Consider the following 27,772-nt stretch of genomic DNA (forward strand, 5'->3'; position numbering starts at 1 on the left):
GGGGGCGGGGCTTGCCATCTGCTTTCACCAGAAAAACAAAAAGAAATCTAATTTCGAATTGAATTTCAAACAAATACAATAATGATAATTAAATATCAAATAAACATATCGATATGTTTATTATGACCCTGCTAATGACGGGAGGTCAGATATCGCTCGTAATCTCAATATGGTGCATCTCTAGCATAAATTAAACTTTAATCTCAATATGGTGCATCTCTACCATAAATTAAACTTTTTAACTTTTTCTCATAAATTAAACTTCTTCCTACGAGAGAGAAAATAGCAGAACTTTAATGTTCTAAAGGGTTTAAACAAAAACAACTAAAAAGGGTATTTGGACGTAGGTTTCCACCAATCACAGTCGACCTCCTCTCTTCTCTCCACCAATGACAGACCTCCTCTCTCCTCTCCACCAATCAGAGACGACCTCCTCTCTTCTCTCCACCAATCACAGACGACCTCTTCTCTCCTCTCCACCAATCAGAGACGACCTCCTCTCTCCTCTCCACCAATCAGAGACGACCTCCTCTCTCCTCTCCACCAATGGGAGACGAGCCTCAGTCCATCTTGTGTTTCTCGACGACCTTCAGACGACCCTCGACGGCGCTCAGACGCGTCTCCACGGCGACCGCCTCCGAGGCCCCTCCCCCTCCCTGGGCCACGCCCAGGAGGACGCAGCCGAGGACCAATCCGGCGAGCCGAACCGCCGTGACGTCAGCAGGGGCGGAGCCGTCGCTGACGATCAGGCCGAACAGCCAGAGAACGGCGACGGTCTTCACCAACCTGGGGAGAACACGAACCAACCTTAATATATACACACCAACCTGGGGAGAACACCGAACCAACCTGTTATATACACCCCAACCTGGGGAGAGCACCGAACCAACCTTAATATATACACCAACCTGGGGAGAACACCGAACCAACCTTAATATATACACCAACCTGGGGAGAACACCGAACCAACCTGTTATATACACCCCGACCTGGGGAGAGCACCGAACCAACGTTAATATATACACCAACCTGGGGAGAACACAGAACCAACCTTAATATATACACCAACCTGTGGAGAACACCGAACCAACCTTAATATATACACCCCAACCTGGGGAGAGCACCGAACCAACCTGTTATATACACCCCAACCTGGGGAGAGCACCGAACCAACCTGTTATATACACCCCAACCTGGGGAGAACACGAACCAACCTGTTATATACACCCCAACCTGGGGAGAACACCGAACCAACCTTAATATATACACACCAACCTGGGGAGAACACCGAACCAACCTGTTATATACACCCCAACCTGGAGAGAACACCGAACCAACCTTAATATATACACCAACCTGGGGAGAACACCGAACCAACCGTAATATATACACCAACCTGGGGAGAACACCGAACCAACCTGTTATATACACCCCAACCTGGAGAGAACACCGAACCAACCTTAATATATACACCAACCTGGGGAGAACACCGAACCAACCTTAATATATACACCAACCTGGGGAGAACACCGAACCAACCTGTTATATACACCCCAACCTGGGGAGAGCAACGAACCAACCTTAATATATACACCAACCTGGGGAGAACACCGAACCAACCTTAATATATACACCAACCTGGGGAGAACACCGAACCAACCTTAATATATACACCCCAACCTGGGGAGAACACGAACCAACCTTAATATACACACCAACCTGGGGAGAACACAGAACCAACCTTAATATACACACCAAACTGGGGAGAACACCGAACCAACCTTAATATACACACCAACCTGGGGAGAACACCGAACCAACCTTAATATACACACCAACCTGGGGAGAGCACCGAACCAACCTGTCCCTCCCTAACATTTTAATGTAGTTTTTATGTGCTTATGAAATCATCTTTATCATTATTTAGTCTTGGTTTTAGTCATCAGAAGAAAAGAAAAATAGTCATAGTTTTAGTCGACCAACCAGAAGAGCCGCCTCAGCAGTCCAATGAGCAGGCGGAGCGTGACGGACAGCAGCCAGTAGCCAATCAGAGCCAGCAGACCCCACTGGGCCACAGAGGCCACGCCCTCTGGGGTGAAGTGAGGGAACGGCAGCGACACTGTAAAAAATAAAAAAATAACATGAATACACTGTAAAAAATAAATGAATAACATGAATACACTGTAAAAAATAAAAAAATAACATGAATACACTGTCAAAAATTAAAAAATAACATAATACACTGGAAATAATTATATATATATATATATATAAACCATTTACCATTTACCAATACACAAAATACATAGAAATAGAACAACACATGGCAATACGCAAAATACATAGAAATAGAACAACACATGGTAATACGCAAAATACATAGAAATAGTCTTTAGGATCATAAACAAACTATAGGACCTTACATCCGTCTAACAGTAGAATATCTATATATCTATATCTATATGAAACTATGAGTCTACACTATAGAGCATCTATAGATCTATAGATCTACACTATAGAACATCTATAGATCTACACTATAGAGCGTCGCAGCCCCAGGAAATAATTCCCCATTCATTTGAATAATTCCCCATTAATTTTAATAATTCCCTATTCATTTTAATAATTCCCCATTCATTTTAATAATTCCCCATTCATTTTAATAATTCCCCATTCATTTTAATAATTCCCCATTCATTTGAATAATTCCCCATTCATTTGAATAATTCCCCATTCATTTTAATAATTCCCCATTCATTTTAATAATTCCCCATAAATTTTTCCCATAGACCTTTCAAAAAGTATTAATTTAAAGACCTGTAAGCAACAAATCATGATAATAAACAAATGTTTTAGCCGAACAAATTAGAAAGAAGGTGAAAGGGGTGGGGCAGAGAATATGAAAGGGGCGGGGCAGAGAAGATGAAAGGGGCGGGGCAGATACGATGAAAGGGGCGGGGCATAGAAGATGAAAGGGGCGGGGTAGAGAAGATGAAAGGGGTGGGGTAGAGAAGATAGAAGAGGCGGGGCAGAGAAGATGAAAGGGGCGGGGCAGAGAAGATGAAAGGGGCGGGGCAGAGAAGATGAAAGGGGCGGGGCAGAGAAGATGAAAGGGGCGGGGCAGAGAAGATGAAAGGTGCGGGGCAGAGAAGATGAAAGGGGCAGGGCAGATACGATGAAAGGGGCGGGGCAGAAAAGATGAAAGGGGCGGGGTAGAGAAGGTGAAAGGGGCGGGGCAGAGAAGGTGAAAGGGGCGGGGCAGAGAAGGTGAAAGGGGCGGGGCAGAGAAGGTGAAAGGGGCGGGGCAGAGAAGATGAAAGAGGCGGGCAGAGAAGATGAAAGGGGCGGGGCAGAGAAGATGAAAGGGGCGGGGCAGAGAAGATGAAAGGGGCGGGGCAGATAAGATGAAAGGGGCGGGGCAGAGAAGATGAAAGGGGCGGGGCAGAGAAGATTGGTCTCATCTTGTATAATATAGCAATTGTTTTTGAGAGTTTGGTTCTTAAATTGTTTATGTGAGATTTCCAATTGAGTTTATTGTCAATTATGACACCTAGAAATGTAGTGTTCAGCACCTGTTCAATTTCAACATCGGCAAACTTGATTTTGATCCGTTTGTCTATTTTCCAAAAATTATGAATTTTGTTTTGCTTAAGTTTAGAGACAGTTTATTAATATCAAACCATTTTTTAAGTATTCTAAGCTCCTTCTCTACTGTATCCAGGAGCCGGTCGAGGCTCTCCCCTGAGCAATACAGACTTGTGTCATCCGCGAATAGGACACAACTTAGATCATTTAATATGTCACATATGTCATTAATGTACATTATGAATAGTTTGGGCCCAAGTACAGAGCCCTGTGGGACCCCATACATGATGTTTTGTTTGTCAGAATCAGCACTATTCACATGTACATATTGTTGTCTGTTACCAAGATAGATCCTTAACCATGCGTTTGCCGTTCCTCTGATACCGTACCTTTCCATTTTTTTTAAATGGAAAGGTTGACCATGATGTATGGTGTCAAATGGATCCAAACCAGTCCGGATTCAAAAAGGCCCACTCCACAGAAACTGCCCTGCTGGCAGTCACAGAAGCACTACATGCTGCCCAGGCTGCTTCCCACTCTGCTGTCCTGATTCTCCTAGACCTATCAGCAGCATTTGACACAGTGAACCACCAGCTGCTCCTAGACACCCTAGCGGATCTAGGCATCGGCGGGACGGCACTAAAGTGGTTCTCCTCTTACCTCACCGACCGGACCTACCAGGTCTCCTGGAAAGGTCTGTTATCATCCCCCCGAACCCTCCAAACTGGGGTCCCACAGGGATCTGTACTTGGTCCCCTCCTTTTCTCACTGTACACTAAATCCCTTGGCACTATCATCTCTGCTCACAATATATCCTATCACTGTTATGCCGATGACACACAACTGTTTCTATCCTTCCCCCCCTCTGCCACCCAGGTGGAAGAGCGCATCACTGCTTGCCTGGCTGACATCTCACAGTGGATGTCCTCCAACCACCTCAAGCTGAACCCAGACAAGACTGAGCTTCTCTTCTTCCCAGCTAAGTCCTGCCCGATGCGGGAGCTAACTATTTCCGTAGACAACGCCCTGGTAACGTCTGTCCCAACAGCCAGGAACCTTGGTGTTGTCCTGGACAGTCAGCTCTCGTTCAAAACCTCTCCTCATGAGTGAGAGGCTACAGGACCAACAGGCTAGACATTTAGGCACCACAGCTTAATTGCACCTATGCTAAATAGCAATAGGCCTACGCTGATAGCAGCACCTAGAACAGAGGGGTCTCCTGCTGTGCTTCCTGTGAGTGTGACCACACCTAGTGACCTGTGACAATTTGGTGACTGTCTGTTTCAAATGTGTATTGGGATTTGGGCTTGTATAAAGACTACTAAAATGCCTATCTGGGTTAGTCAGTGGCTCACACGCCGTGAGGCGGGTGGCCTAGGCCCATGGCTGTGAATGATGTCTTGTACTCTTTGAAATAAATGGAACTCCGGAGCAACTTTCATCTGCCTGTCTCTGCTGTTGACTTCATTCTCCGTCCTGAGTGTTTTTTAGCCTAAGTATTTTAGTAGTTTGTTCATGAGCTTTATAGAGAGAAAAAGCAGTCTCTCTTTGTAGTAAATATACTTCACTCACATCACAGCTGTCACTCGATCCTGTAGGTTCACACTCTATAACATACGACGAATTAGACCGTTCCTCACCCAGGAATCAGCCCAGCTCCTAATCCAGACAACAGTCCTGTCAAAACTTGACTATTGTAACTCTCTCCTTACTGGCCTACCGGCATGTGCACTGAAGCCTCTCCAACTGATCCAAAATGCCGCAGCTCGCTTGGTCTTCAACCAGCCATAATTCTCACATGTCTCCCCCCTGCTCCGCTCCCTGCACTGGCTCCCGGTCGCTGCCCGCACAGAATACAAAACTCTGATGCTGGCATTCAAAGCAACCAAAGGTATGGCTCCCCCATATCTTGCCAGCATGATTGAACCCTACAAACCCTCCCGCGCACTCAGATCAGCCAACGCAGGGAAGCTGGAAGTACCCTCACTAAAAACGCCGGGACAACGCTCCACACGTCCCAAACTCTTCTCCCTTCTGGCCCCAAAACTGTGGAATGCACTTCCTGTTGCAATCAGAACTGCAGCATCACTCCCGATCTTCCGCCGTAGTCTGAAGACCCACCTTTTCAGACTCCATCATGGCCCATAGCACTTACCCTACCCCCCTTAGACAGCACTTCTTAGACTTATATAGCATTTGAAACAGACTTATAGCATGTCATGTAGACAGCACAATAAGTGCATTGTATGTAGTCATAGCACTTCATAGTATATATGTACAGCATAGTATAGCATATATGTATAGTTTATATGTATAGTGTCATTATATAGATATGTTCTAGTTATAGTTTATATGTATAGTGTCATTATATATAGATATGTTCTAGTCACGTTCTTAGCTTACGCATGTTTCGCGATAAATGCATTTTACATATGTGATGTATTCCCATGCTTTTTGTTCTTGCTTAATGTAAGTCGCTCTGGATTAAGAGCGTCTGCTAAATGCCTAAATTGTAAATTGTAATTGTAAATGCCTTGCTCAAGTCAATAAAGACCCCGACAGTATATTCATTGTTATCAATTGCTGTAGATATATGTTCTACCAGTTCCGTGACTGCCATAGAGGTGGACCTGTTTGATCTGAAACCAAACTGATGGCTACTTAGTAGATTATGTTTTTCTATGAAATTATCAAGCCTTGAGACAAACAGTTTTTCTAGGATTTTTGAGAATTGTGAGAGTAGAGAGATTGGTCTGTAGTTTGTAAAGTTAGATTTATCTCCACTTTTAAAAATAGGAACAACTTTTGCAATCTTCATACTATTTGGGAAAATACCGGTCAAAAAGGATTGGTTACAGATGTATGAGAATGGTGTGACTATATAATCTATGATATCCTTAACCAGTGTCATATCTATGTCAGTACAGTCTGTTGATTTTTTGTTTTTGAACTGATGAACAATTTCCAGGATTTCACTTTCGTGAACATTCCTGATGAAAATTGAATTTGGATTCTGCCTGATTATTCTTTCATTTAGACCATCACAATCTCTCTGCTCTGGGATGTTATTTGCCAAATTGGGCCCAACATTTACAAAGAAGTTATTAAATTCATTAGCAATTTCCTTTGTTTTGTTTATAATTATGTATCTTTAATAAAAATGATTTGGATAATTTGTACTTATCTGACCTTTTTTAATTATACTATTTAATATCTTCCATGTCCCTTGGATGTTACTCCTATGCTGTTCCAGTTGTTTATGATAATATTCCTTATTTTTTTGTCTTAGAATACTCATTAGCTTATTTGTACATGTTTTATATCTACTTTCAGTCTCTTTGGTTCTATGTTTCATGTATAATGTATATAATAATAAGTTTTCAGACTACGGTGGAAGATTGGTAGTGAGTCTGTAGGATTGGGAGTGAGTCTGTAGTTCTGACTGTAATGGGAAGTTCATTCCATAGTTTAGATTGGGAGTGAGTCTGTAGTTCTGACTGTAATGGGAAGTTCATTCCATAGTTTAGATTGGGAGTGAGTCTGTAGTTCTGACTGCAATGGGAAGTTCATTCCATAGTTTAGATTGGGAGTGAGTCTGTAGTTCTGACTGCAATGGGAAGTTCATTCCATAGTTTAGATTGGGAGTGAGTCTGTAGTTCTGACTGTAATGGGAAGTTCATTCCATAGTTTAGATTGGGAGTGAGTCTGTAGTTCTGACTGTAATGGGAAGTTCATTCCATAGTTTAGATTGGCAGTGAGTCTGTAGTTCTGACTGCAATGGGAAGTTCATTCCATAGTTTAGATTGGGAGTGAGTCTGTAGTTCTGACTGCAATGGGAAGTTCATTCCATAGTTTAGATTGGGAGTGAGTCTGTAGTTCTAACTGCAATGGGAAGTTCATTCCATAGTTTAGATTGGGAGTGAGTCTGTAGTTCTGACTGCAATGGGAAGGTCATTCCATAGTTTAGATTGGCAGTGAGTCTGTAGTTCTGACTGCAATGGGAAGTTCATTCCATAGTTTAGATTGGGAGTGAGTCTGTAGTTCTGACTGCAATGGGAAGGTCATTCCATAGTTTAGATTGGGAGTGAGTCTGTAGTTCTAACTGCAATGGGAAGTTCATTCCATAGTTTAGATTGGGAGTGAGTCTGTAGTTCTGACTGCAATGGGAAGTTCATTTCATAGTTTAGATTGGGAGTGAGCCTGTAGTTCTGACTGCAATGGGAAGTTCATTCCATAGTTTAGATTGGGAGTGAGTCTGTAGTTCTGACTGCAATGGGAAGGTCATTCCATAGTTTAGATTGGGAGTGAGTCTGTAGTTCTGACTGCAATGGGAAGGTCATTCCATAGTTTAGATTGGGAGTGAGTCTGTAGTTCTGACTGCAATGGGAAGTTCATTCCATAGTTTAGATTGGGAGTGAGTCTGTAGTTCTGACTGCAATGGGAAGTTCATTCCATAGTTTAGATTGGGAGTGAGTCTGTAGTTCTAACTGCAATGGGAAGTTCATTCCATAGTTTAGATTGGGAGTGAGTCTGTAGTTCTGACTGCAATGGGAAGTTCATTTCATAGTTTAGATTGGGAGTGAGCCTGTAGTTCTGACTGCAATGGGAAGTTCATTCCATAGTTTAGATTGGGAGTGAGTCTGTAGTTCTGACTGCAATGGGAAGGTCATTCCATAGTTTAGATTGGGAGTGAGTCTGTAGTTCTGACTGCAATGGGAAGTTCATTCCATAGTTTAGATTGGGAGTGAGTCTGTAGTTCTGACTGTAATGGGAAGTTCATTCCATAGTTTAGATTGGGAGTGAGTCTGTAGTTCTGACTGCAATGGGAAGTTCATTGGTGCTTAAATCCTCGAACATGAACACAAGATTTCTCCAGGTTGGCATAGACTGTGTTAACAGACTGACTGATTGACAGCTGTCCCTCACCGTCCAGCCCTGTGACCCTGATGACCTCTGTGACGTAGACGGCGATGACGTTGAGGCCACTGGCCCCGCCCTCGGCCAGGAAGAGGATCACCATGGAAACCACCTGTAAACAAACACAGGTCAAAGGTCATTACCATGGAAACCACCTGTAAACACAGGTCAAAGGTCATCACCATGGAGACCACCTAAACACAGGTCAAAGGTCATCACCATGGAGACCACCTGTAAACACACAGGTCAAAGGTCATTACCATGGAAACCACCTGTAAACAAACACAGGTCAAAGGTCATTACCATGCAAACCACCTGTAAACACACAGGTCAAAGGTCATCATCATGGAGACCACCTAAACACAGGTCAAAGGTCATTACCATGGAGACCACCTGTAAACACACAGGTCAAATGTCATTACCATGGAGACCACCTAAACACACACAGGTCAAAGGTCATCACCATGGTAACCAACTGTAAACAAACACAAGTCTGTCACAAGACAGATTTTCACATATTTTCTGCAATTACTTTTGCACCAAAAACACTCCTTGGGCTAAAAACGGACACATAGCCACTTGCCCACATGTGCCCAAATAACCCAAAATGTGCTGACTTCTTTCATCACATTTGTGATGACGGCTATGGCAGTTTTTAGCCCAAGGAGTGTATTTTGTGCAAAACTATATATAATATAACTATACTATTAAACTAATGCTTGGAATGGATTCAGAATCATGAAAACCCCCTAGTTTGACATGTTATGGTTACATGCTACTTAAAGCATGATGACATTTAGACATTTTAGCATTTTGTATTATTTGTCTCTCTCTCTCTCTCTCTCTCCCCCCCCCCCCCCCCCCCCCTTAGGAGGAGAATCACTCTAATGCACTAATGTGCTGCAACGGCACTGTCCGCACGCACGCACGCACGCACGCACGCACGCACGCACACAGTCTTGTTGGCTCTCAGAGACACCTGTGACGTCATGAGGTCGACTCGGACATTCATGTCCTACTGAAGGACAGTGACAGCTGGGGTGGGGGGGGGGGGGGGGGGGGAAAGGAAAATTAAAGACGCATTCGGAATACACACACACGCAATCGGACACTCCTCCATCCTGTGATGACCCCCCCCCCCCCCCCGGGGTCTCATGAGGTCAAGGTTGGACACACAACTGTCCCTCTGAACCTGTTCACACACACACACACACACACACACACACACACACACACACACACACACACACACACACACACACACACACACACACACACACACACACACAAACACACACACAGCGGCTTCTGAATCTGGACAGCATAAACGTTCAACACACTGGATCCAAATGCTCTCATGCTGCGTTCACACTGGGAGATACAACACGTTGAAACCAGTTCACACTGGGAGATACAACACGTTGAAACCAGTTCACACTGGGAGATACAACACGTTGAAACCAGTTCACACTGGAAGATACAACACGTTGAAACCAGTTCACACTGGGAGATACAACACGTTGAAACCAGTTCACACTGGGAGATACAACACGTTGAAACCAGTTCACACTGGGAGATACAACACGTTGAAACCAGTTCACACTGGGAGATACAACACGTTGAAACCAGTTCACACTGGAAGATACAACACGTTGAAACCAGTTCACACTGGGAGATACAACACGTTGAAACCAGTTCACACTGGGAGATACAACACGTTGAAACCAGTTCACACTATGAGATACAACACGTTGAAACCAGTTCACACTGGGAGATACAACACGTTGAAACCAGTTCACACTGGGAGATACAACACGTTGAAACCAGTTCACACTGGGAGATACAACACGTTGAAACCAGTTCACACTAGGAGATACAACACGTTGAAACCAGTTCACACTGGAAGATACAACACGTTGAAACCAGTTCACACTGGGAGTTACAACACGTTGAAACCAGTTCACACTGGGAGATACAACACGTTGAAACCAGTTCACACTGGGGGATACAACACGTTGAAACCAGTTCACACTGGGAGATACAACACGTTGAAACCAGTTCACACTGGGAGATACAACACGTTGAAACCAGTTCACACTATGAGATACAACACGTTGAAACCAGTTCACACTGGGAGATACAACACGTTGAAACCAGTTTACACTATGAGATACAACACGTTGAAACCAGTTCACACTGGGAGATACAACACGTTGAAACCAGTTCACACTGGGAGATACAACACGTTGAAACCAGTTCACACTGGGAGATACAACACGTTGAAACCAGTTCACACTAGGAGATACAACACGTTGAAACCAGTTCACACTATGAGATACAACACGTTGAAACCAGTTCACACTGGGAGATACAACACGTTGAAACCAGTTCACACTATGAGATACAACACGTTGAAACCAGTTCACACTGGGAGATACAACACGTTGAAACCAGTTCACACTGGGAGATACAACACGTTGAAACCAGTTCACACTGGGAGATACAACACGTTGAAACCAGTTCACACTGGAAGATACAACACGTTGAAACCAGTTCACACTGGGAGATACAACACGTTGAAACCAGTTCACACTGGAAGATACAACACGTTGAAACCAGTTCACACTGGGAGATACAACATGTTGAAACCAGTTCACACTGGGGGATACAACACGTTGAAACCAGTTCACACTGGAAGATACAACACGTTGAAACCAGTTCACACTGGGAGATACAACATGTTGAAACCAGTTCACACTGGAAGATACAACACGTTGAAACCAGTTCACACTGGGAGATACAACATGTTGAAACCAGTTCACACTGGAAGATACAACACGTTGAAACCAGTTCACACTATGAGATACAACACGTTGAAACCAGTTCACACTGGGAGATACAACACGTTGAAACCAGTTCACACTGGGAGATACAACACGTTGAAACCAGTTCACACTGGGAGATACAACACGTTGAAACCAGTTCACACTGGGAGATACAACACGTTGAAACCAGTTCACACTGGGAGATACAACACGTTGAAACCAGTTCACACTGGAAGATACAACACGTTGAAACCAGTTCACACTGGGAGATACAACACGTTGAAACCAGTTCACACTGGGAGATACAACACGTTGAAACCAGTTCACACTGGGAGATACAACACGTTGAAACCAGTTCACACTGGGAGATACAACACGTTGAAACCAGTTCACACTGGGAGATACAACACGTTGAAACCAGTTCACACTGGGAGATACAACACGTTGAAACCAGTTCACACTGGGAGATACAACACGTTGAAACCAGTTCACACTGGGAGATACAACACGTTGAAACCAGTTCACACTGGGAGATACAACACGTTGAAACCAGTTCACACTGGAAGATACAACACGTTGAAACCAGTTCACACTGGGAGATACAACACGTTGAAACCAGTTCACACTATGAGATACAACACGTTGAAACCAGTTCACACTGGGAGATACAACACGTTGAAACCAGTTCACACTGGGAGATACAACACGTTGAAACCAGTTCACACTGGGAGATACAACACGTTGAAACCAGTTCACACTAGGAGATACAACACGTTGAAACCAGTTCACACTATGAGATACAACACGTTGAAACCAGTTCACACTGGGAGATACAACACGTTGAAACCAGTTCACACTATGAGATACAACACGTTGAAACCAGTTCACACTGGGAGATACAACACGTTGAAACCAGTTCACACTGGAAGATACAACACGTTGAAACCAGTTCACACTGGGAGATACAACACGTTGAAACCAGTTCACACTGGAAGATACAACACGTTGAAACCAGTTCACACTGGGAGATACAACATGTTGAAACCAGTTCACACTGGAAGATACAACACGTTGAAACCAGTTCACACTGGGAGATACAACATGTTGAAACCAGTTCACACTGGAAGATACAACACGTTGAAACCAGTTCACACTATGAGATACAACACGTTGAAACCAGTTCACACTGGGAGATACAACACGTTGAAACCAGTTCACACTGGGAGATACAACACGTTGAAACCAGTTCACACTGGGAGATACAACACGTTGAAACCAGTTCACACTGGGAGATACAACACGTTGAAACCAGTTCACACTGGGAGATACAACACGTTGAAACCAGTTCACACTGGAAGATACAACACGTTGAAACCAGTTCACACTGGGAGATACAACACGTTGAAACCAGTTCACACTGGGAGATACAACACGTTGAAACCAGTTCACACTGGAAGATACAACACGTTGAAACCAGTTCACACTGGGAGATACAACACGTTGAAACCAGTTCACACTGGAAGATACAACACGTTGAAACCAGTTCACACTGGGAGATACAACACGTTGAAACCAGTTCACACTGGGAGATACAACACGTTGAAACCAGTTCACACTGGGAGATACAACACGTTTAAACCAGTTCACACTGGGAGATACAACACGTTGAAACCAGTTCACACTGGGAGATACAACACGTTGAAACCAGTTCACACTGGGAGATACAACACGTTGAAACCAGTTCACAATGGGAGATACAACACGTTGAAACCAGTTCACACTGGGAGATACAACACTTTGAAACCAGTTCACACTGGGAGATACAACACGTTGAAACCAGTTCACACTGGGAGATACAACACGTTGAAACCAGTTCACACTGGAAGATACAACACGTTGAAACCAGTTCACACTGGGAGATACAACACGTTGAAACCAGTTCACACTGGGAGATACAACACGTTGAAACCAGTTCACACTGGGAGATACAACACGTTGAAACCAGTTCACACTGGAAGATACAACACGTTGAAACCAGTTCACACTGGGAGATACAACACGTTGAAACCAGTTCACACTGGAAGATACAACACGTTGAAACCAGTTCACACTGGGAGATACAACACGTTGAAATCAGTTCACACTGGGAGATACAACACGTTGAAACCAGTTCACACTGGGGGATACAACACGTTGAAACCAGTTCACACTGGAAGATACAACACGTTGAAACCAGTTCACACTGGGAGATACAACACGTTGAAACCAGTTCACACTGGGAGATACAACACGTTGAAACCAGTTCACACTGGGAGATACAACACGTTGAAACCAGTTCACACTGGGAGATACAACACGTTGAAACCAGTTCACACTGGGAGATACAACACGTTGAAACCAGTTCACACTGGGAGATACAACACGTTGAAACCAGTTCACACTGGGAGATACAACACGTTGAAACCAGTTCACACTGGGAGATACAACACGTTGAAACCAGTTCACACTGGGAGATACAACACGTTGAAACCAGTTCACACTGGGAGATTCAACTCTTTGTAACTACATTTGAAACCAGTTCAACTCTTTGTATCTAAAGTTGAAACCAGTTCAACTCTTTGTAACTAAAGTTGAAACCAGTTCAACTCTTTGTGTCTGAAGTTGAAACCAGTTCAACTCTTTCTATCTAAAGTTGAAACCAGTTCAACTCTTTGTAACTAAAGTTGAAACCAGTTCAACTCTTTGTGTCTGAAGTTGAAATCAGTTCAACTCTTTGTAACTAAAGTTGAAACCAGTTCAACTCTTTGTATCTGAAGTTGAAACCAGTTCAACTCTTTGTGTCTGAAGTTGAAACCAGTTCAACTCTTTTTATCTGAAGTTGAAACCAGTTCAACTCTTTGTATCTGAAGTTGAAACCAGTTCAACTCTTTGTGTTGAAACCAGATCAACTCTTTGTAACTAAAGTTGAAACCAGTTCAACTCTTTGTATCTGAAGTTGAAACCAGTTCAACTCTTTGTGTTGAAACCAGTTCAACTCTTTGTGTTGAAACCAGTTCAACTCTTTGTGTTGAAACCAGTTCAACTCTTTGTGTTGAAACCAGTTCAACTCTTTGTGTCTGAAGTTGAAACCAGTTCAACTCTTTGTGTCTGAAGTTGAAACCAGTTCAACTCTTTGTGTCTGAAGTTGAAACCAGTTCAACTCTTTGTGTCTGAAGTTGAAACCAGTTCAACTCTTTGTAACTGAAGTTGAAACCAGTTCAACTCTTTGTATCTGAAGTTGAAACCAGTTCAACTCTTTTTATCTGAAGTTGAAACCAGTTCAACTATTTGTGTCTGAAGTTGAAACCAGTTCAACTCTTTGTGTCTGAAGTTGAAACCAGTTCAACTCTTTGTGTCTGAAGTTGAACCCAGTTCAACTCTTTGTGTCTGAAGTTGAAACCAGTTCAACTCTTTGTAACTGAAGTTGAAACTAGTTCAACTCTTTGTATCTGAAGTTGAAACCAGTTCAACTCTTTTTATCTGAAGTTGAAACCAGTTCAACTATTTGTATCTGAAGTTGAAACCAGTTCAACTATTTGTGTTGAAACCAGTTCAACTCTTTGTATCTGAAGTTGAAACCAGTTCAACTCTTTGTGTCTGAAGTTGAAACCAGTTCAACTCTTTGTGTCTGAAGTTGAAACCAGTTCAACTATTTGTGTTGAAACCAGTTCAACTCTTTGTATCTGAAGTTGAAACCAGTTCAACTATTTGTGTTGAAACCAGTTCAACTCTTTGTATCTGAAGTTGAAACCAGTTCAACTATTTGTGTTGAAACCAGTTCAACTCTTTGTATCTGAAGTTGAAACCAGTTCAACTATTTGTGTTGAAAACAGTTCAACTCTTTGTATCTGAAGTTGAAACCAGTTCAACTCTTTGTATCTGAAGTTGAAACCAGTTCAACTATTTGTGTTGAAACCAGTTCAACTCTTTGTATCTGAAGTTGAAACCAGTTCAACTCTTTGTATCTGAAGTTGAAACCAGTTCAACTCTTTGTATCTGAAGTTGAAACCAGTTCAACTCTTTGTATCTGAAGTTGAAACCAGTTCAACTATTTGTATCTGAAGTTGAAACCAGTTCAACTATTTGTGTTGAAACCAGTTCAACTCTTTGTATCTGAAGTTGAAACGAGTTCAACTCTTTGTATCTGAAGTTGAAACCAGTTCAACTCTTTGTATCTGAAGTTGAAACCAGTTCAACTCTTTGCATCTGAAGTTGAAACCAGTTCAACTATTTGTATCTGAAGTTGAAACCAGTTCAACTCTTTGTATCTGAAGTTGAAACCAGTTCAACTCTTTGTATCTGAAGTTGAAACCAGTTCAAATCTTTGCATCTGAAGTTGAAACCAGTTAAACTATTTGTATCTGAAGTTGAAACCAGTTCAACTCTTTGTATCTGAAGTTGAAACCAGTTCAACTCTTTGTATCTGAAGTTGAAACCAGTTCAACTCTTTGTATCTGAAGTTGAAACCAGTTCAACTATTTGTATCTGAAGTTGAAACCAGTTCAACTCTTTGTATCTGAAGTTGAAACCAGTTCAACTCTTTGTATCTGAAGTTGAAACCAGTTCAACTCTTTGTGTTGAAACCAGTTCAACTCTTTTTATCTGAAGTTGAAACCAGTTCAACTCTTTGTGTTGAAACCAGTTCAACTCTTTGTATCTGAAGTTGAAACCAGTTCAACTCTTTGTAACTAAAGTTGAAACCAGTTCAACTCTTTGTATCTGAAGTTGAAACCAGTTCAACTCTTTGTGTTGAAACCAGTTCAACTCTTTGTGTTGAAACCAGTTCAACTCTTTGTAACTAAAGTTAGTTCAACTCTTTGTATCTGAAGTTGAAACCAGTTCAACTCTTTGTGTCTGAAGTTGAAACCAGTTCAACTCTTTGTGTTGAAACCAGTTCAACTCTTTGTGTTGAAACCAGTTCAACTCTTTGTGTTGAAACCAGTTCAACTCTTTGTGTTGAAACCAGTTCAACTCTTTGTGTTGAAACCAGTTCAACTCTTTGTGTTGAAACCAGTTCAACTGTTTGTGTTGAAACCAGTTCAACTCTTTGTGTTGAAACCAGTTCAACTCTTTGTGTTGAAACCAGTTCAACTCTTTGTATCTGAAGTTGAAACCAGTTCAACTCTTTGTAACTAAAGTTGAAACCAGTTCAACTCTTTGTATCTGAAGTTGAAACCAGTTCAACTCTTTGTATCTGAAGTTGAAACCAGTTCAACTCTTGGTATCTGAAGTTGAAACCAGTTCAACTCTTTGTATCTGAAGTTGAAATCAGTTCAACTCTTTGTATCTGAAGTTGAAACCAGTTCAACTCTTTGTATCTGAAGTTGAAACCAGTTCAACTCTTTGTATCTGAAGTTGAAACCAGTTCAACTCTTTGTATCTGAAGTTGAAACCAGTTCAACTCTTTGTATCTGAAGTTGAAACCAGTTCAACTCTTTGCATCTGAAGTTGGAACCAGTTCAACTAGTTGTATCTGAAGTTGAAACCAGTTCAACTCTTTGTATCTGAAGTTGAAACCAGTTCAACTCTTTGTGTCTGAAGTTGAAACCAGTTCAACTCTGTGTTGAAACCAGTTCAACTCTTTGTATCTGAAGTTGAAACCAGTTCAACTCTTTGTGTTGAAACCAGTTCAACTCTTTGTGTTGAAACCAGTTCAACTCTTTGTGTTGAAACCAGTTCAACTCTTTGTGTTGAAACCAGTTCAACTCTTTGTATCTGAAGTTGAAACCAGTTCAACTCTTTGTAACTAAAGTTGAAACCAGTTCAACTATTTGTATCTGAAGTTGAAACCAGTTCAACTCTTTGTAACTAAAGTTGAAACCAGTTCAACTCTTTGTAACTAAAGTTGAAACCAGTTCAACTCTTTGTAACTAAAGTTGAAACCAGTTCAACTCTTTGTATCTGAAGTTGAAACCAGTTCAACTCTTTGTAACTAAAGTTGAAACCAGTTCAACTCTTTGTATCTGAAGTTGAAACCAGTTCAACTCTTTGTGTTGAAACCAGTTCAACTCTTTGTGTTGAAACCAGTTCAACTCTTTGTATCTGAAGTTGAAACCAGTTCAACTCTTTGTAACTAAATTTGAAACTAATAGACAGGTATAGTAGTGTGTCAACGTTAGTTATAATAGACAGGTATAGTAGTGTGTCAACGTTAGTTATAATAGACAGGTATAGTAGTGTCAACGTTAGTTATAATAGACAGGTAGTAGTGTGTCAATGTTAGTTATAATAGACAGGTATAGTAGTGTCAACGTTAGTTATAATAGACAGGTATAGTAGTGTCAACGTTAGTTATAATAGACAGGTAGTAGTGTGTCAATGTTAGTTATAATAGACAGGTATAGTAGTGTGTCAACGTTAGTTGAAACCAGTTCAACTCTTTGTATCTGAAGTTGAAACCAGTTCAACTCTTGGTATCTGAAGTTGAAACCAGTTCAACTCTTTGTATCTGAAGTTGAAACCAGTTCAACTCTTTGTATCTGAAGTTGAAACCAGTTCAACTCTTTGTATCTGAAGTTGAAACCAGTTCAACTCTTTGTATCTGAAGTTGAAACCAGTTCAACTCTTTGTATCTGAAGTTGAAACCAGTTCAACTCTTTGCATCTGAAGTTGGAACCAGTTCAACTAGTTGTATCTGAAGTTGAAACCAGTTCAACTCTTTGTATCTGAAGTTGAAACCAGTTCAACTCTTTGTGTCTGAAGTTGAAACCAGTTCAACTCTTTGTATCTGAAGTTGAAACCAGTTCAACTCTTTGTATCTGAAGTTGAAACCAGTTCAACTATTTGTATCTGAAGTTGAAACCAGTTCAACTATTTGTATCTGAAGTTGAAACCAGTTCAACTCTTTGTATCTGAAGTTGAAACCAGTTCAACTCTTTGTATCTGAAGTTGAAACCAGTTCAACTCTTTGTGTTGAAACCAGTTCAACTCTTTTTATCTGAAGTTGAAACCAGTTCAACTCTTTGTGTTGAAACCAGTTCAACTCTTTGTATCTGAAGTTGAAACCAGTTCAACTCTTTGTAACTAAAGTTGAAACCAGTTCAACTCTTTGTATCTGAAGTTGAAACCAGTTCAACTCTTTGTGTTGAAACCAGTTCAACTCTTTGTGTTGAAACCAGTTCAACTCTTTGTAACTAAAGTTAGTTCAACTCTTTGTATCTGAAGTTGAAACCAGTTCAACTCTTTGTGTCTGAAGTTGAAACCAGTTCAACTCTTTGTGTTGAAACCAGTTCAACTCTTTGTGTTGAAACCAGTTCAACTCTCTGAAGTTGAAACCAGTTCAACTCTTTGTATCTGAAGTTGAAATCAGTTCAACTCTTTGTATCTGAAGTTGAAACCAGTTCAACTCTTTGTATCTGAAGTTGAAACCAGTTCAACTCTTTGTATCTGAAGTTGAAACCAGTTCAACTCTTTGTATCTGAAGTTGAAACCAGTTCAACTCTTTGTATCTTAAGTTGAAACCAGTTCAACTCTTTGCATCTGAAGTTGGAACCAGTTCAACTAGTTGTATCTGAAGTTGAAACCAGTTCAACTCTTTGTATCTGAAGTTGAAACCAGTTCAACTCTTTGTGTCTGAAGTTGAAACCAGTTCAACTCTGTGTTGAAACCAGTTCAACTCTTTGTATCTGAAGTTGAAACCAGTTCAACTCTTTGTGTTGAAACCAGTTCAACTCTTTGTGTTGAAACCAGTTCAACTCTTTGTGTTGAAACCAGTTCAACTCTTTGTGTTGAAACCAGTTCAACTCTTTGTATCTGAAGTTGAAACCAGTTCAACTCTTTGTAACTAAAGTTGAAACCAGTTCAACTCTTTGTATCTGAAGTTGAAACCAGTTCAACTCTTTGTAACTAAAGTTGAAACCAGTTCAACTCTTTGTAACTAAAGTTGAAACCAGTTCAACTCTTTGTAACTAAAGTTGAAACCAGTTCAACTCTTTGTATCTGAAGTTGAAACCAGTTCAACTCTTTGTAACTAAAGTTGAAACCAGTTCAACTCTTTGTATCTGAAGTTGAAACCAGTTCAACTCTTTGTGTTGAAACCAGTTCAACTCTTTGTGTTGAAACCAGTTCAACTCTTTGTATCTGAAGTTGAAACCAGTTCAACTCTTTGTAACTAAATTTGAAACTAATAGACAGGTATAGTAGTGTGTCAACGTTAGTTATAATAGACAGGTATAGTAGTGTGTCAACGTTAGTTATAATAGACAGGTATAGTAGTGTCAACGTTAGTTATAATAGACAGGTAGTAGTGTGTCAACGTTAGTTATAATAGACAGGTATAGTAGTGTCAACGTTAGTTATAATAGACAGGTAGTAGTGTGTCAATGTTAGTTATAATAGACAGGTATAGTAGTGTGTCAACGTTAGTTGAAACCAGTTAAACTCTTTGTATCTGAAGTTGAAACCAGTTCAACTCTTGGTATCTGAAGTTGAAACCAGTTCAACTCTTTGTATCTGAAGTTGAAATCAGTTCAACTCTTTGTATCTGAAGTTGAAACCAGTTCAACTCTTTGTATCTGAAGTTGAAACCAGTTCAACTCTTTGTATCTGAAGTTGAAACCAGTTCAACTCTTTGTATCTGAAGTTGAAACCAGTTCAACTCTTTGTATCTGAAGTTGAAACCAGTTCAACTCTTTGCATCTGAAGTTGGAACCAGTTCAACTAGTTGTATCTGAAGTTGAAACCAGTTCAACTCTTTGTATCTGAAGTTGAAACCAGTTCAACTCTTTGTGTCTGAAGTTGAAACCAGTTCAACTCTGTGTTGAAACCAGTTCAACTCTTTGTATCTGAAGTTGAAACCAGTTCAACTCTTTGTGTTGAAACCAGTTCAACTCTTTGTGTTGAAACCAGTTCAACTCTTTGTGTTGAAACCAGTTCAACTCTTTGTGTTGAAACCAGTTCAACTCTTTGTATCTGAAGTTGAAACCAGTTCAACTCTTTGTAACTAAAGTTGAAACCAGTTCAACTCTTTGTATCTGAAGTTGAAACCAGTTCAACTCTTTGTAACTAAAGTTGAAACCAGTTCAACTCTTTGTAACTAAAGTTGAAACCAGTTCAACTCTTTGTAACTAAAGTTGAAACCAGTTCAACTCTTTGTATCTGAAGTTGAAACCAGTTCAACTCTTTGTAACTAAAGTTGAAACCAGTTCAACTCTTTGTATCTGAAGTTGAAACCAGTTCAACTCTTTGTGTTGAAACCAGTTCAACTCTTTGTGTTGAAACCAGTTCAACTCTTTGTATCTGAAGTTGAAACCAGTTCAACTCTTTGTAACTAAATTTGAAACTAATAGACAGGTATAGTAGTGTGTCAACGTTAGTTATAATAGACAGGTATAGTAGTGTGTCAACGTTAGTTATAATAGACAGGTATAGTAGTGTCAACGTTAGTTATAATAGACAGGTAGTAGTGTGTCAATGTTAGTTATAATAGACAGGTATAGTAGTGTGTCAACGTTAGTTATAATAGACAGGTATAGTAGTGTGTCAACGTTAGTTATAATAGACAGGTAGTAGTGTGTTAACGTTAGTTATAATATACAGGTAGTAGTGTGTTAACGTTAGTTATAATAGACAGGTAGTAGTGTGTCAACGTTAGTTATAATAGACAGGTAGTAGTGTGTCAACGTTAGTTATAATAGACAGGTAGTAGTGTGTTAACGTTAGTTATAATAGACAGGTAGTAGTGTGTCAACGTTAGTTATAATAGACAGGTATAGTAGTGTCAACGTTAGTTATAATAGACAGGTAGTAGTGTGTCAACGTTAGTTATAATAGACATGTATAGTAGTGTCAACGTTAGTTATAATAGACAGGTAGTAGTGTGTCAATGTTAGTTATAATAGACAGGTAGTAGTGTGTCAATGTTAGTTATAATAGACAGGTAGTAGTGTGTCAACGTTAGTTATAATAGACAGGTAGTAGTGTGTTAACGTTAGTTATAATAGACAGGTAGTAGTGTGTCAATGTTAGTTATAATAGACAGGTAGTAGTGTGTTAACGTTAGTTATAATAGACAGGTAGTAGTGTGTCAATGTTAGTTATAATAGACAGGTAGTAGTGTGTCAACGTTAGTTATAATAGACAGGTAGTAGTGTGTTAACGTTAGTTATAATAGACAGGTAGTAGTGTGTCAACGTTAGTTATAATAGACAGGTATAGTAGTGTCAACGTTAGTTATAATAGACAGGTAGTAGTGTGTCAACGTTAGTTATAATAGACAGGTATAGTAGTGTCAACGTTAGTTATAATAGACAGGTAGTAGTGTGTCAATGTTAGTTATAATAGACAGGTAGTAGTGTGTCAACGTTAGTTATAATAGACAGGTAGTAGTGTGTTAACGTTAGTTATAATAGACAGGTAGTAGTGTGTCAACGTTAGTTATAATAGACAGGTATAGTAGTGTCAACGTTAGTTATAATAGACAGGTAGTAGTGTGTCAACGTTAGTTATAATAGACAGGTATAGTAGTGTCAACGTTAGTTATAATAGACAGGTAGTAGTGTGTTAACGTTAGTTATAATAGACAGGTAGTAGTGTGTCAACGTTAGTTATAATAGACAGGTAGTAGTGTGTTAACGTTAGTTATAATAGACAGGTAGTAGTGTGTCAACGTTAGTTATAATAGACAGGTATAGTAGTGTCAACGTTAGTTATAATAGACAGGTAGTAGTGTGTCAACGTTAGTTATAATAGACAGGTAGTAGTGTGTTAACGTTAGTTATAATAGACAGGTAGTAGTGTGTTAACGTTAGTTATAATAGACAGGTAGTAGTGTGTCAACGTTAGTTATAATAGACAGGTATAGTAGTGTCAACGTTAGTTATAATAGACAGGTAGTAGTGTGTCAACGTTAGTTATAATAGACAGGTAGTAGTGTGTTAACGTTAGTTATAATAGACAGGTAGTAGTGTGTCAACGTTAGTTATAATAGACAGGTATAGTAGTGTCAACGTTAGTTATAATAGACAGGTAGTAGTGTGTCAACGTTAGTTATAATAGACAGGTATAGTAGTGTCAACGTTAGTTATAATAGACAGGTAGTAGTGTGTCAATGTTAGTTATAATAGACAGGTAGTAGTGTGTCAATGTTAGTTATAATAGACAGGTATAGTAGTGTCAACGTTAGTTATAATAGACAGGTAGTAGTGTGTCAATGTTAGTTATAATAGACAGGTATAGTAGTGTCAACGTTAGTTATAATAGACAGGTATAGTAGTGTCAACGTTAGTTATAATAGACAGGTAGTAGTGTGTCAACGTTAGTTATAATAGACAGGTATAGTAGTGTCAACGTTAGTTATAATAGACAGGTAGTAGTGTGTCAACATTAGTTATAATAGACAGGTAGTAGTGTGTCAACGTTAGTTATAATAGACAGGTATAGTAGTGTCAACGTTAGTTATAATAGACAGGTAGTAGTGTGTCAACATTAGTTATAATAGACATGTATAGTAGTGTCAACGTTAGTTATAATAGACAGGTAGTAGTGTGTCAACATTAGTTATAATAGACAGGTAGTAGTGTGTCAACGTTAGTTATAATAGACAGGTATAGTAGTGTCAACGTTAGTTATAATAGACAGGTAGTAGTGTGTCAACATTAGTTATAATAGACAGGTAGTAGTGTGTCAACGTTAGTTATAATATACAGGTAGTAGTGTGTCAACGTTAGTTATAATAGACATGTAGTAGTGTGTCAACGTTAGTTATAATAGACAGGTAGTAGTGTGTCAACGTTAGAGGTTTAGTATCTCTAGGAACCATGAATGATGGACTATGGATGCAATCAGACATGAGCAGGACAGACCGACGTTTAGCTTCTTACCGTGGACACCTTATAGAAGTTCTCCTGACCAAGATACAACTCTAGAGACAACACTGCACTCTGGGAGACGGCCAGGGAGACACAGAGAGGACAGCAGCAGGGACGGACAGACAGAGACACCAATATAGAAGGACAGGGAGACACAGAGAGGACAGCAGCAGGGACGGACGGACAGACAGAGACACCAATATAGAAGGACAGGGAGACACAGAGAGAGGACAGCAGCAGGGACGGACGGACGGACGGACAGAGACACCAATATAGAAGGACAGGGAGACACAGAGAGGACAGCAGCAGGGACGGACGGACAGACAGAGACACCAATATAGAAGGACAGGGAGACACAGAGAGAGGACAGCAGCAGGGACGGACGGACGGACGGACAGACAGAGACACCAATATAGAAGGACAGGGAGACACAGAGAGGACAGCAGCAGGGACGGACGGACAGACAGAGACACCAATATAGAAGGACAGGGAGACACAGAGAGAGGACAGCAGCAGGGACGGACGGACGGACGGACAGAGACACCAATATAGAAGGACAGGGAGACACAGAGAGAGGACAGCAGCAGGGACGGACAGAGACACCAATATAGGAGGACAGGGAGACAGAAAGAGGACAGCAGCAGGGACGGACAGACAGAGACACATGTAAAGCAGACAGAGACACATGTAAAGCAGACAGAGATAGCAGGGTAAACACCAAAAGAGGAAAACATTAGTGTTTTATAGTTTTACTAATTTAAAACATTAGTGTTTTATAGTTTTACTAATTTAAAACATTAGTGTTTTATAGTTTTACTAATTTAAAACATTAGTGTTTTATAGTTTTACTAATTTGAAACATTAGTGTTTTATAGTTTTACTAATTTAAAACCTTAGTGTTTTATAGTTTTACTAATTTAAAACATTAGTGTTTTATAGTTTTACTAATTTAAAGTGTTTTAAAGGGAAACAGTTAAAAAACATCAGGAGGAAAAACACACTTTTAGAAGTTAGAGAAACAGAGACTGGTGAATATTAACCACAACCTTTTAGCAGATTAAAGGAAGGATAAATTCATATTAAAGAAAGAATGAATGGACATTAAAATAAAAGATATTAAAGAAAAAGGGTAAATAGACATCAAGGATGAAGCCAAACATAAGCAGCGTTAACAGTCCCTAGTGAACAGTCCCTAGGGAACAGTCCCTAGTGAACAGTCTCTAGTGAACAGTCCCTAGTGAACAGTCCCTAGTGAACAGTCTCTAGTGAACAGTCTCTAGTGAACAGTCCCTAGTGAACAGTCTCTAGTGAACAGTCGCTAGTGAACAGTCTCTAGTGAACAGTCCCTAGTGAACAGTCCCTAGTGAACAGTCTCTAGTGAACAGTCTCTAGTGAACAGACCCTAGTGAACAGTCCCTAGTGAACAGTATCTAGTGAACAGTCCCTAGTGAACAGTCCCTAGTGAACAGTCCCTAGTGAATAGTAAATAGTGAACAGTCCCTAGTGAACAGCAAATAGTGAACAGTCCCTAGTGAACAGTAAATATTGAACAGTCCCTAGTGAACAGTCTCTAGTGAACAGTAAATAGTGAACAGTCCCTAGTGAACAGTAAATAGTGAACAGTCCCTAGTGAACAGTCCCTAGTGAAGAGTCCCTAGTGAACCGTAAATAGTAAACAGTCCCTAGTGAACAGTAAAGAGTGAACAGTAAATAGTGAACAGTCGCTAGTGAACAGTAAATAGTGAACAGTCCCTAGTGAACAGCCCCTAGTGAACAGTCCCTAGTGAACAGTAAAGAGTGAACAGTCCTTAGTGAACAGTAAATAGTGAACTGTAAATAGTGAACAGTCCCTAGTGAACAGTCCCTAGTGAACAGTAAATAGTGAACAGTCCCTAGTGAACAGCCCCTAGTGAACAGTCCCTAGTGAACAGTAAAGAGTGAACAGTCCTTAGTGAACAGTAAATAGTGAACTGTAAATAGTGAACAGTCCCTAGTGAACAGTCGCTAGTGAACAGTAAATAGTGAACAGTCCCTAGTGAACAGCCCCTAGTGAACAGTCCCTAGTGAACAGTAAATAGTGAACAGTTTCTAGTGAACAGTCCCTAGTGAACAGACCCTAGTCTACAGTCCCTAGTGAACAGTATCTAGTGAACAGTCCCTAGTGAACAGTCCCTAGTGAATAGTAAATAGTGAACAGTCCCTAGTGAACAGCAAATAGTGAACAGTCCCTAGTGAACAGTAAATATTGAACAGTCCCTAGTGAACAGTCTCTAGTGAACAGTAAATAGTGAACAGTCCCTAGTGAACAGTAAATAGTGAACAGTCCCTAGTGAACAGTCCCTAGTGAAGAGTCCCTAGTGAACCGTAAATAGTAAACAGTCCCTAGTGAACAGTAAAGAGTGAACAGTAAATAGTGAACAGTCGCTAGTGAACAGTAAATAGTGAACAGTCCCTAGTGAACAGCCCCTAGTGAACAGTCCCTAGTGAACAGTAAAGAGTGAACAGTCCTTAGTGAACAGTAAATAGTGAACTGTAAATAGTGAACAGTCCCTAGTGAACAGTCCCTAGTGAACAGTAAATAGTGAACAGTCCCTAGTGAACAGCCCCTAGTGAACAGTCCCTAGTGAACAGTAAAGAGTGAACAGTCCTTAGTGAACAGTAAATAGTGAACTGTAAATAGTGAACAGTCCCTAGTGAACAGTCGCTAGTGAACAGTAAATAGTGAACAGTCCCTAGTGAACAGCCCCTAGTGAACAGTCCCTAGTGAACAGTAAATAGTGAACAGTTTCTAGTGAACAGTCCCTAGTGAACAGACCCTAGTCTACAGTCCCTAGTGAACAGTATCTAGTGAACAGTCCCTAGTGAACAGTCCCTAGTGAATAGTAAATAGTGAACAGTCCCTAGTGAACAGCAAATAGTGAACAGTCCCTAGTGAACAGTAAATATTGAACAGTCCCTAGTGAACAGTCCCTAGTGAACAGTCTCTAGTGAACAGTCCCTAGTGAACAGTAAATAGTGAACAGTCCCTAGTGAACAGTCCCTAGTGAAGAGTCCCTAGTGAACCGTAAATAGTAAACAGTCCCTAGTGAACAGTAAAGAGTGAACAGTAAATAGTGACAGTCGCTAGTGAACAGTAAATAGTGAACAGTCCCTAGTGAACAGCCCCTAGTGAACAGTCCCTAGTGAACAGTAAAGAGTGAACAGTCCTTAGTGAACAGTAAATAGTGAACTGTAAATAGTGAACAGTCCCTAGTGAACAGTAAATAGTGAACAGTCTCTAGTGAACAGTCCCTAGTGAACAGTAAATAGTGAACAGTCCCTAGTGAACATTCCCTAGTGAACAGTCCCTAGTGAACAGTAAAAAGTGAACAGTCCTTAGTGAACAGTAAATAGTGAACTGTAAATAGTGAACAGTCCCTAGTGAACAGTCCCTAGTGGACGGTAAATAGTGAACAGTCCCTAGTGAACAGTCTCTAGTGAACAGTCCCTAGTGAACAGTAAATAGTGAACAGTCCCTAGTGAACAGTAAATAGTGAACAGTCCCTAGTGAACAGTAAATAGTGAACAGTCCCTAGTGAACAGTAAATAGTGAACAGTCCCTAGTGAACTGTCCCTAGTGACCAGTCACTAGTGAACTTTCCCTAGTGAACAGTCCCTAGTGAACAGTAAAGAGTGAACAGTCCCTAGTGAACAGTAAATAGTGAACAGTCCCTAGTGAACAGTAAATAGTGAACAGTAAATAGTGAACAGTCCCTAGTGAACAGTAAATAGTGAACAGTCACTAGTGAACTTTCCCTAGTGAACAGTAAAGAGTGAACAGTCCCTAGTGAACAGTAAATAGTGAACAGTCCCTAGTGAACTGTAAATAGTGAACAGTCCCTAGTGAACAGTACATAGTGAACAGTCCCTAGTGAACAGTCCCTAGTGAACAGTCTCTAGTGAACAGTAAATAGTGAACATTCCCTAGTGAACAGTCCCTAGTGAACAGTAAATAGTGAACAGTCCCTAGTGAACAGTCCCTAGTGAACAGTCCCTAGTGAACAGTAAATAGTGAACAGTCCCTAGTGAACAGTCCCTAGTGAGCAGTAAATACTGAACAGTCCCTAGTGAACATTCCCTAGTGAACAGTCCCTATTGAACAGTAAATAGTGAACAGTCTCTAGTGAACAGTCCCTAGTGAACAGTATATTCATTACAACTTTATCCACAATTTATTAGGATGGATAGAAGGACCTTTGGCCTCTGTCCTTGAAATTAAAGTTCTGCTGATTGCAGCTTTAATTAATGACACTTAATGACGCACGCACGCACACACACACGCGCGCGCGCGCGCACACACACGCACACACACGGGGGCACGGTGCTTACCTCAGCGGTAGACTGCACCACGTGTCTCCCCAGGACAGACTCCAGGTACCGCTGGATGTCTTCGCAGGTTCCGAGGACCAGGGAGCGGAGGCTGACGCGAGGAGTGTCCGCCTCGGGGCTGCCCTGGCCGGGCATGCTGCTGGCCTGATGACCGCTGATCAGAGCCAGCAGCAGGAGGAGGGATACAGACACACACACACCGCTGCTGGTCCGCATCGCTCCGATGTGGTT

At 40.9% G+C, this 27,772-nt stretch overlaps 1 protein-coding gene across 4 annotated transcripts; it reads right to left on the reverse strand.

Annotated features, from left to right (window-relative positions):
- LOC306918676 (uncharacterized protein) lies at positions 1-27,772 on the reverse strand. Of its 4 annotated transcripts, none has more exons than XM_079531560.1 (6): positions 27,542-27,772; positions 23,186-23,245; positions 8,512-8,614; positions 1,984-2,119; positions 527-786; positions 1-18 (listed from the first exon to the last, which is right to left on the reverse strand). In XM_079531560.1, exons 1-5 carry the CDS (start codon positions 27,755-27,757, stop codon positions 561-563), a joined length of 741 nt encoding a protein of 246 aa, XP_079387686.1. In that variant the 5' UTR covers positions 27,758-27,772; the 3' UTR covers positions 1-18; positions 527-560. The 4 variants fall into 4 exon arrangements, 2 of the variants coding, with proteins under 2 accessions (XP_079387686.1, XP_079387685.1); XM_079531559.1 differs by lacking the exon at positions 1-18 and adding an exon at positions 271-369; XR_013789370.1 differs by lacking the exon at positions 1-18 and adding an exon at positions 320-369 and having other exon boundaries at positions 463-786.

Source organism: Electrona antarctica (assembly GCF_951216825.1).
Source record: "Electrona antarctica genome assembly, contig: scaffold_457, whole genome shotgun sequence".
NCBI classification, from domain to species: domain Eukaryota; kingdom Metazoa; phylum Chordata; class Actinopteri; order Myctophiformes; family Myctophidae; genus Electrona; species Electrona antarctica.

Excerpts from the sequence above, each read along its gene's own strand:
- LOC306918676 (XM_079531560.1), bottom strand. The coding sequence starts at position 27,757 with ATGCGGACCAGCAGCGGTGTGTGTGTGTCTGTATCCCTCCTCCTGCTG. Across the intron at positions 23,246-27,541 it reads TGGTGCAGTCTACCGCTGAG|AGTGCAGTGTTGTCTCTAGA; the intron begins GTAAGCACCGTG and ends GCCGTCTCCCAG. Across the intron at positions 2,120-8,511 it reads CAGGGTCACAGGGCTGGACG|TGTCGCTGCCGTTCCCTCAC; the intron begins GTGAGGGACAGC and ends TATTTTTTACAG.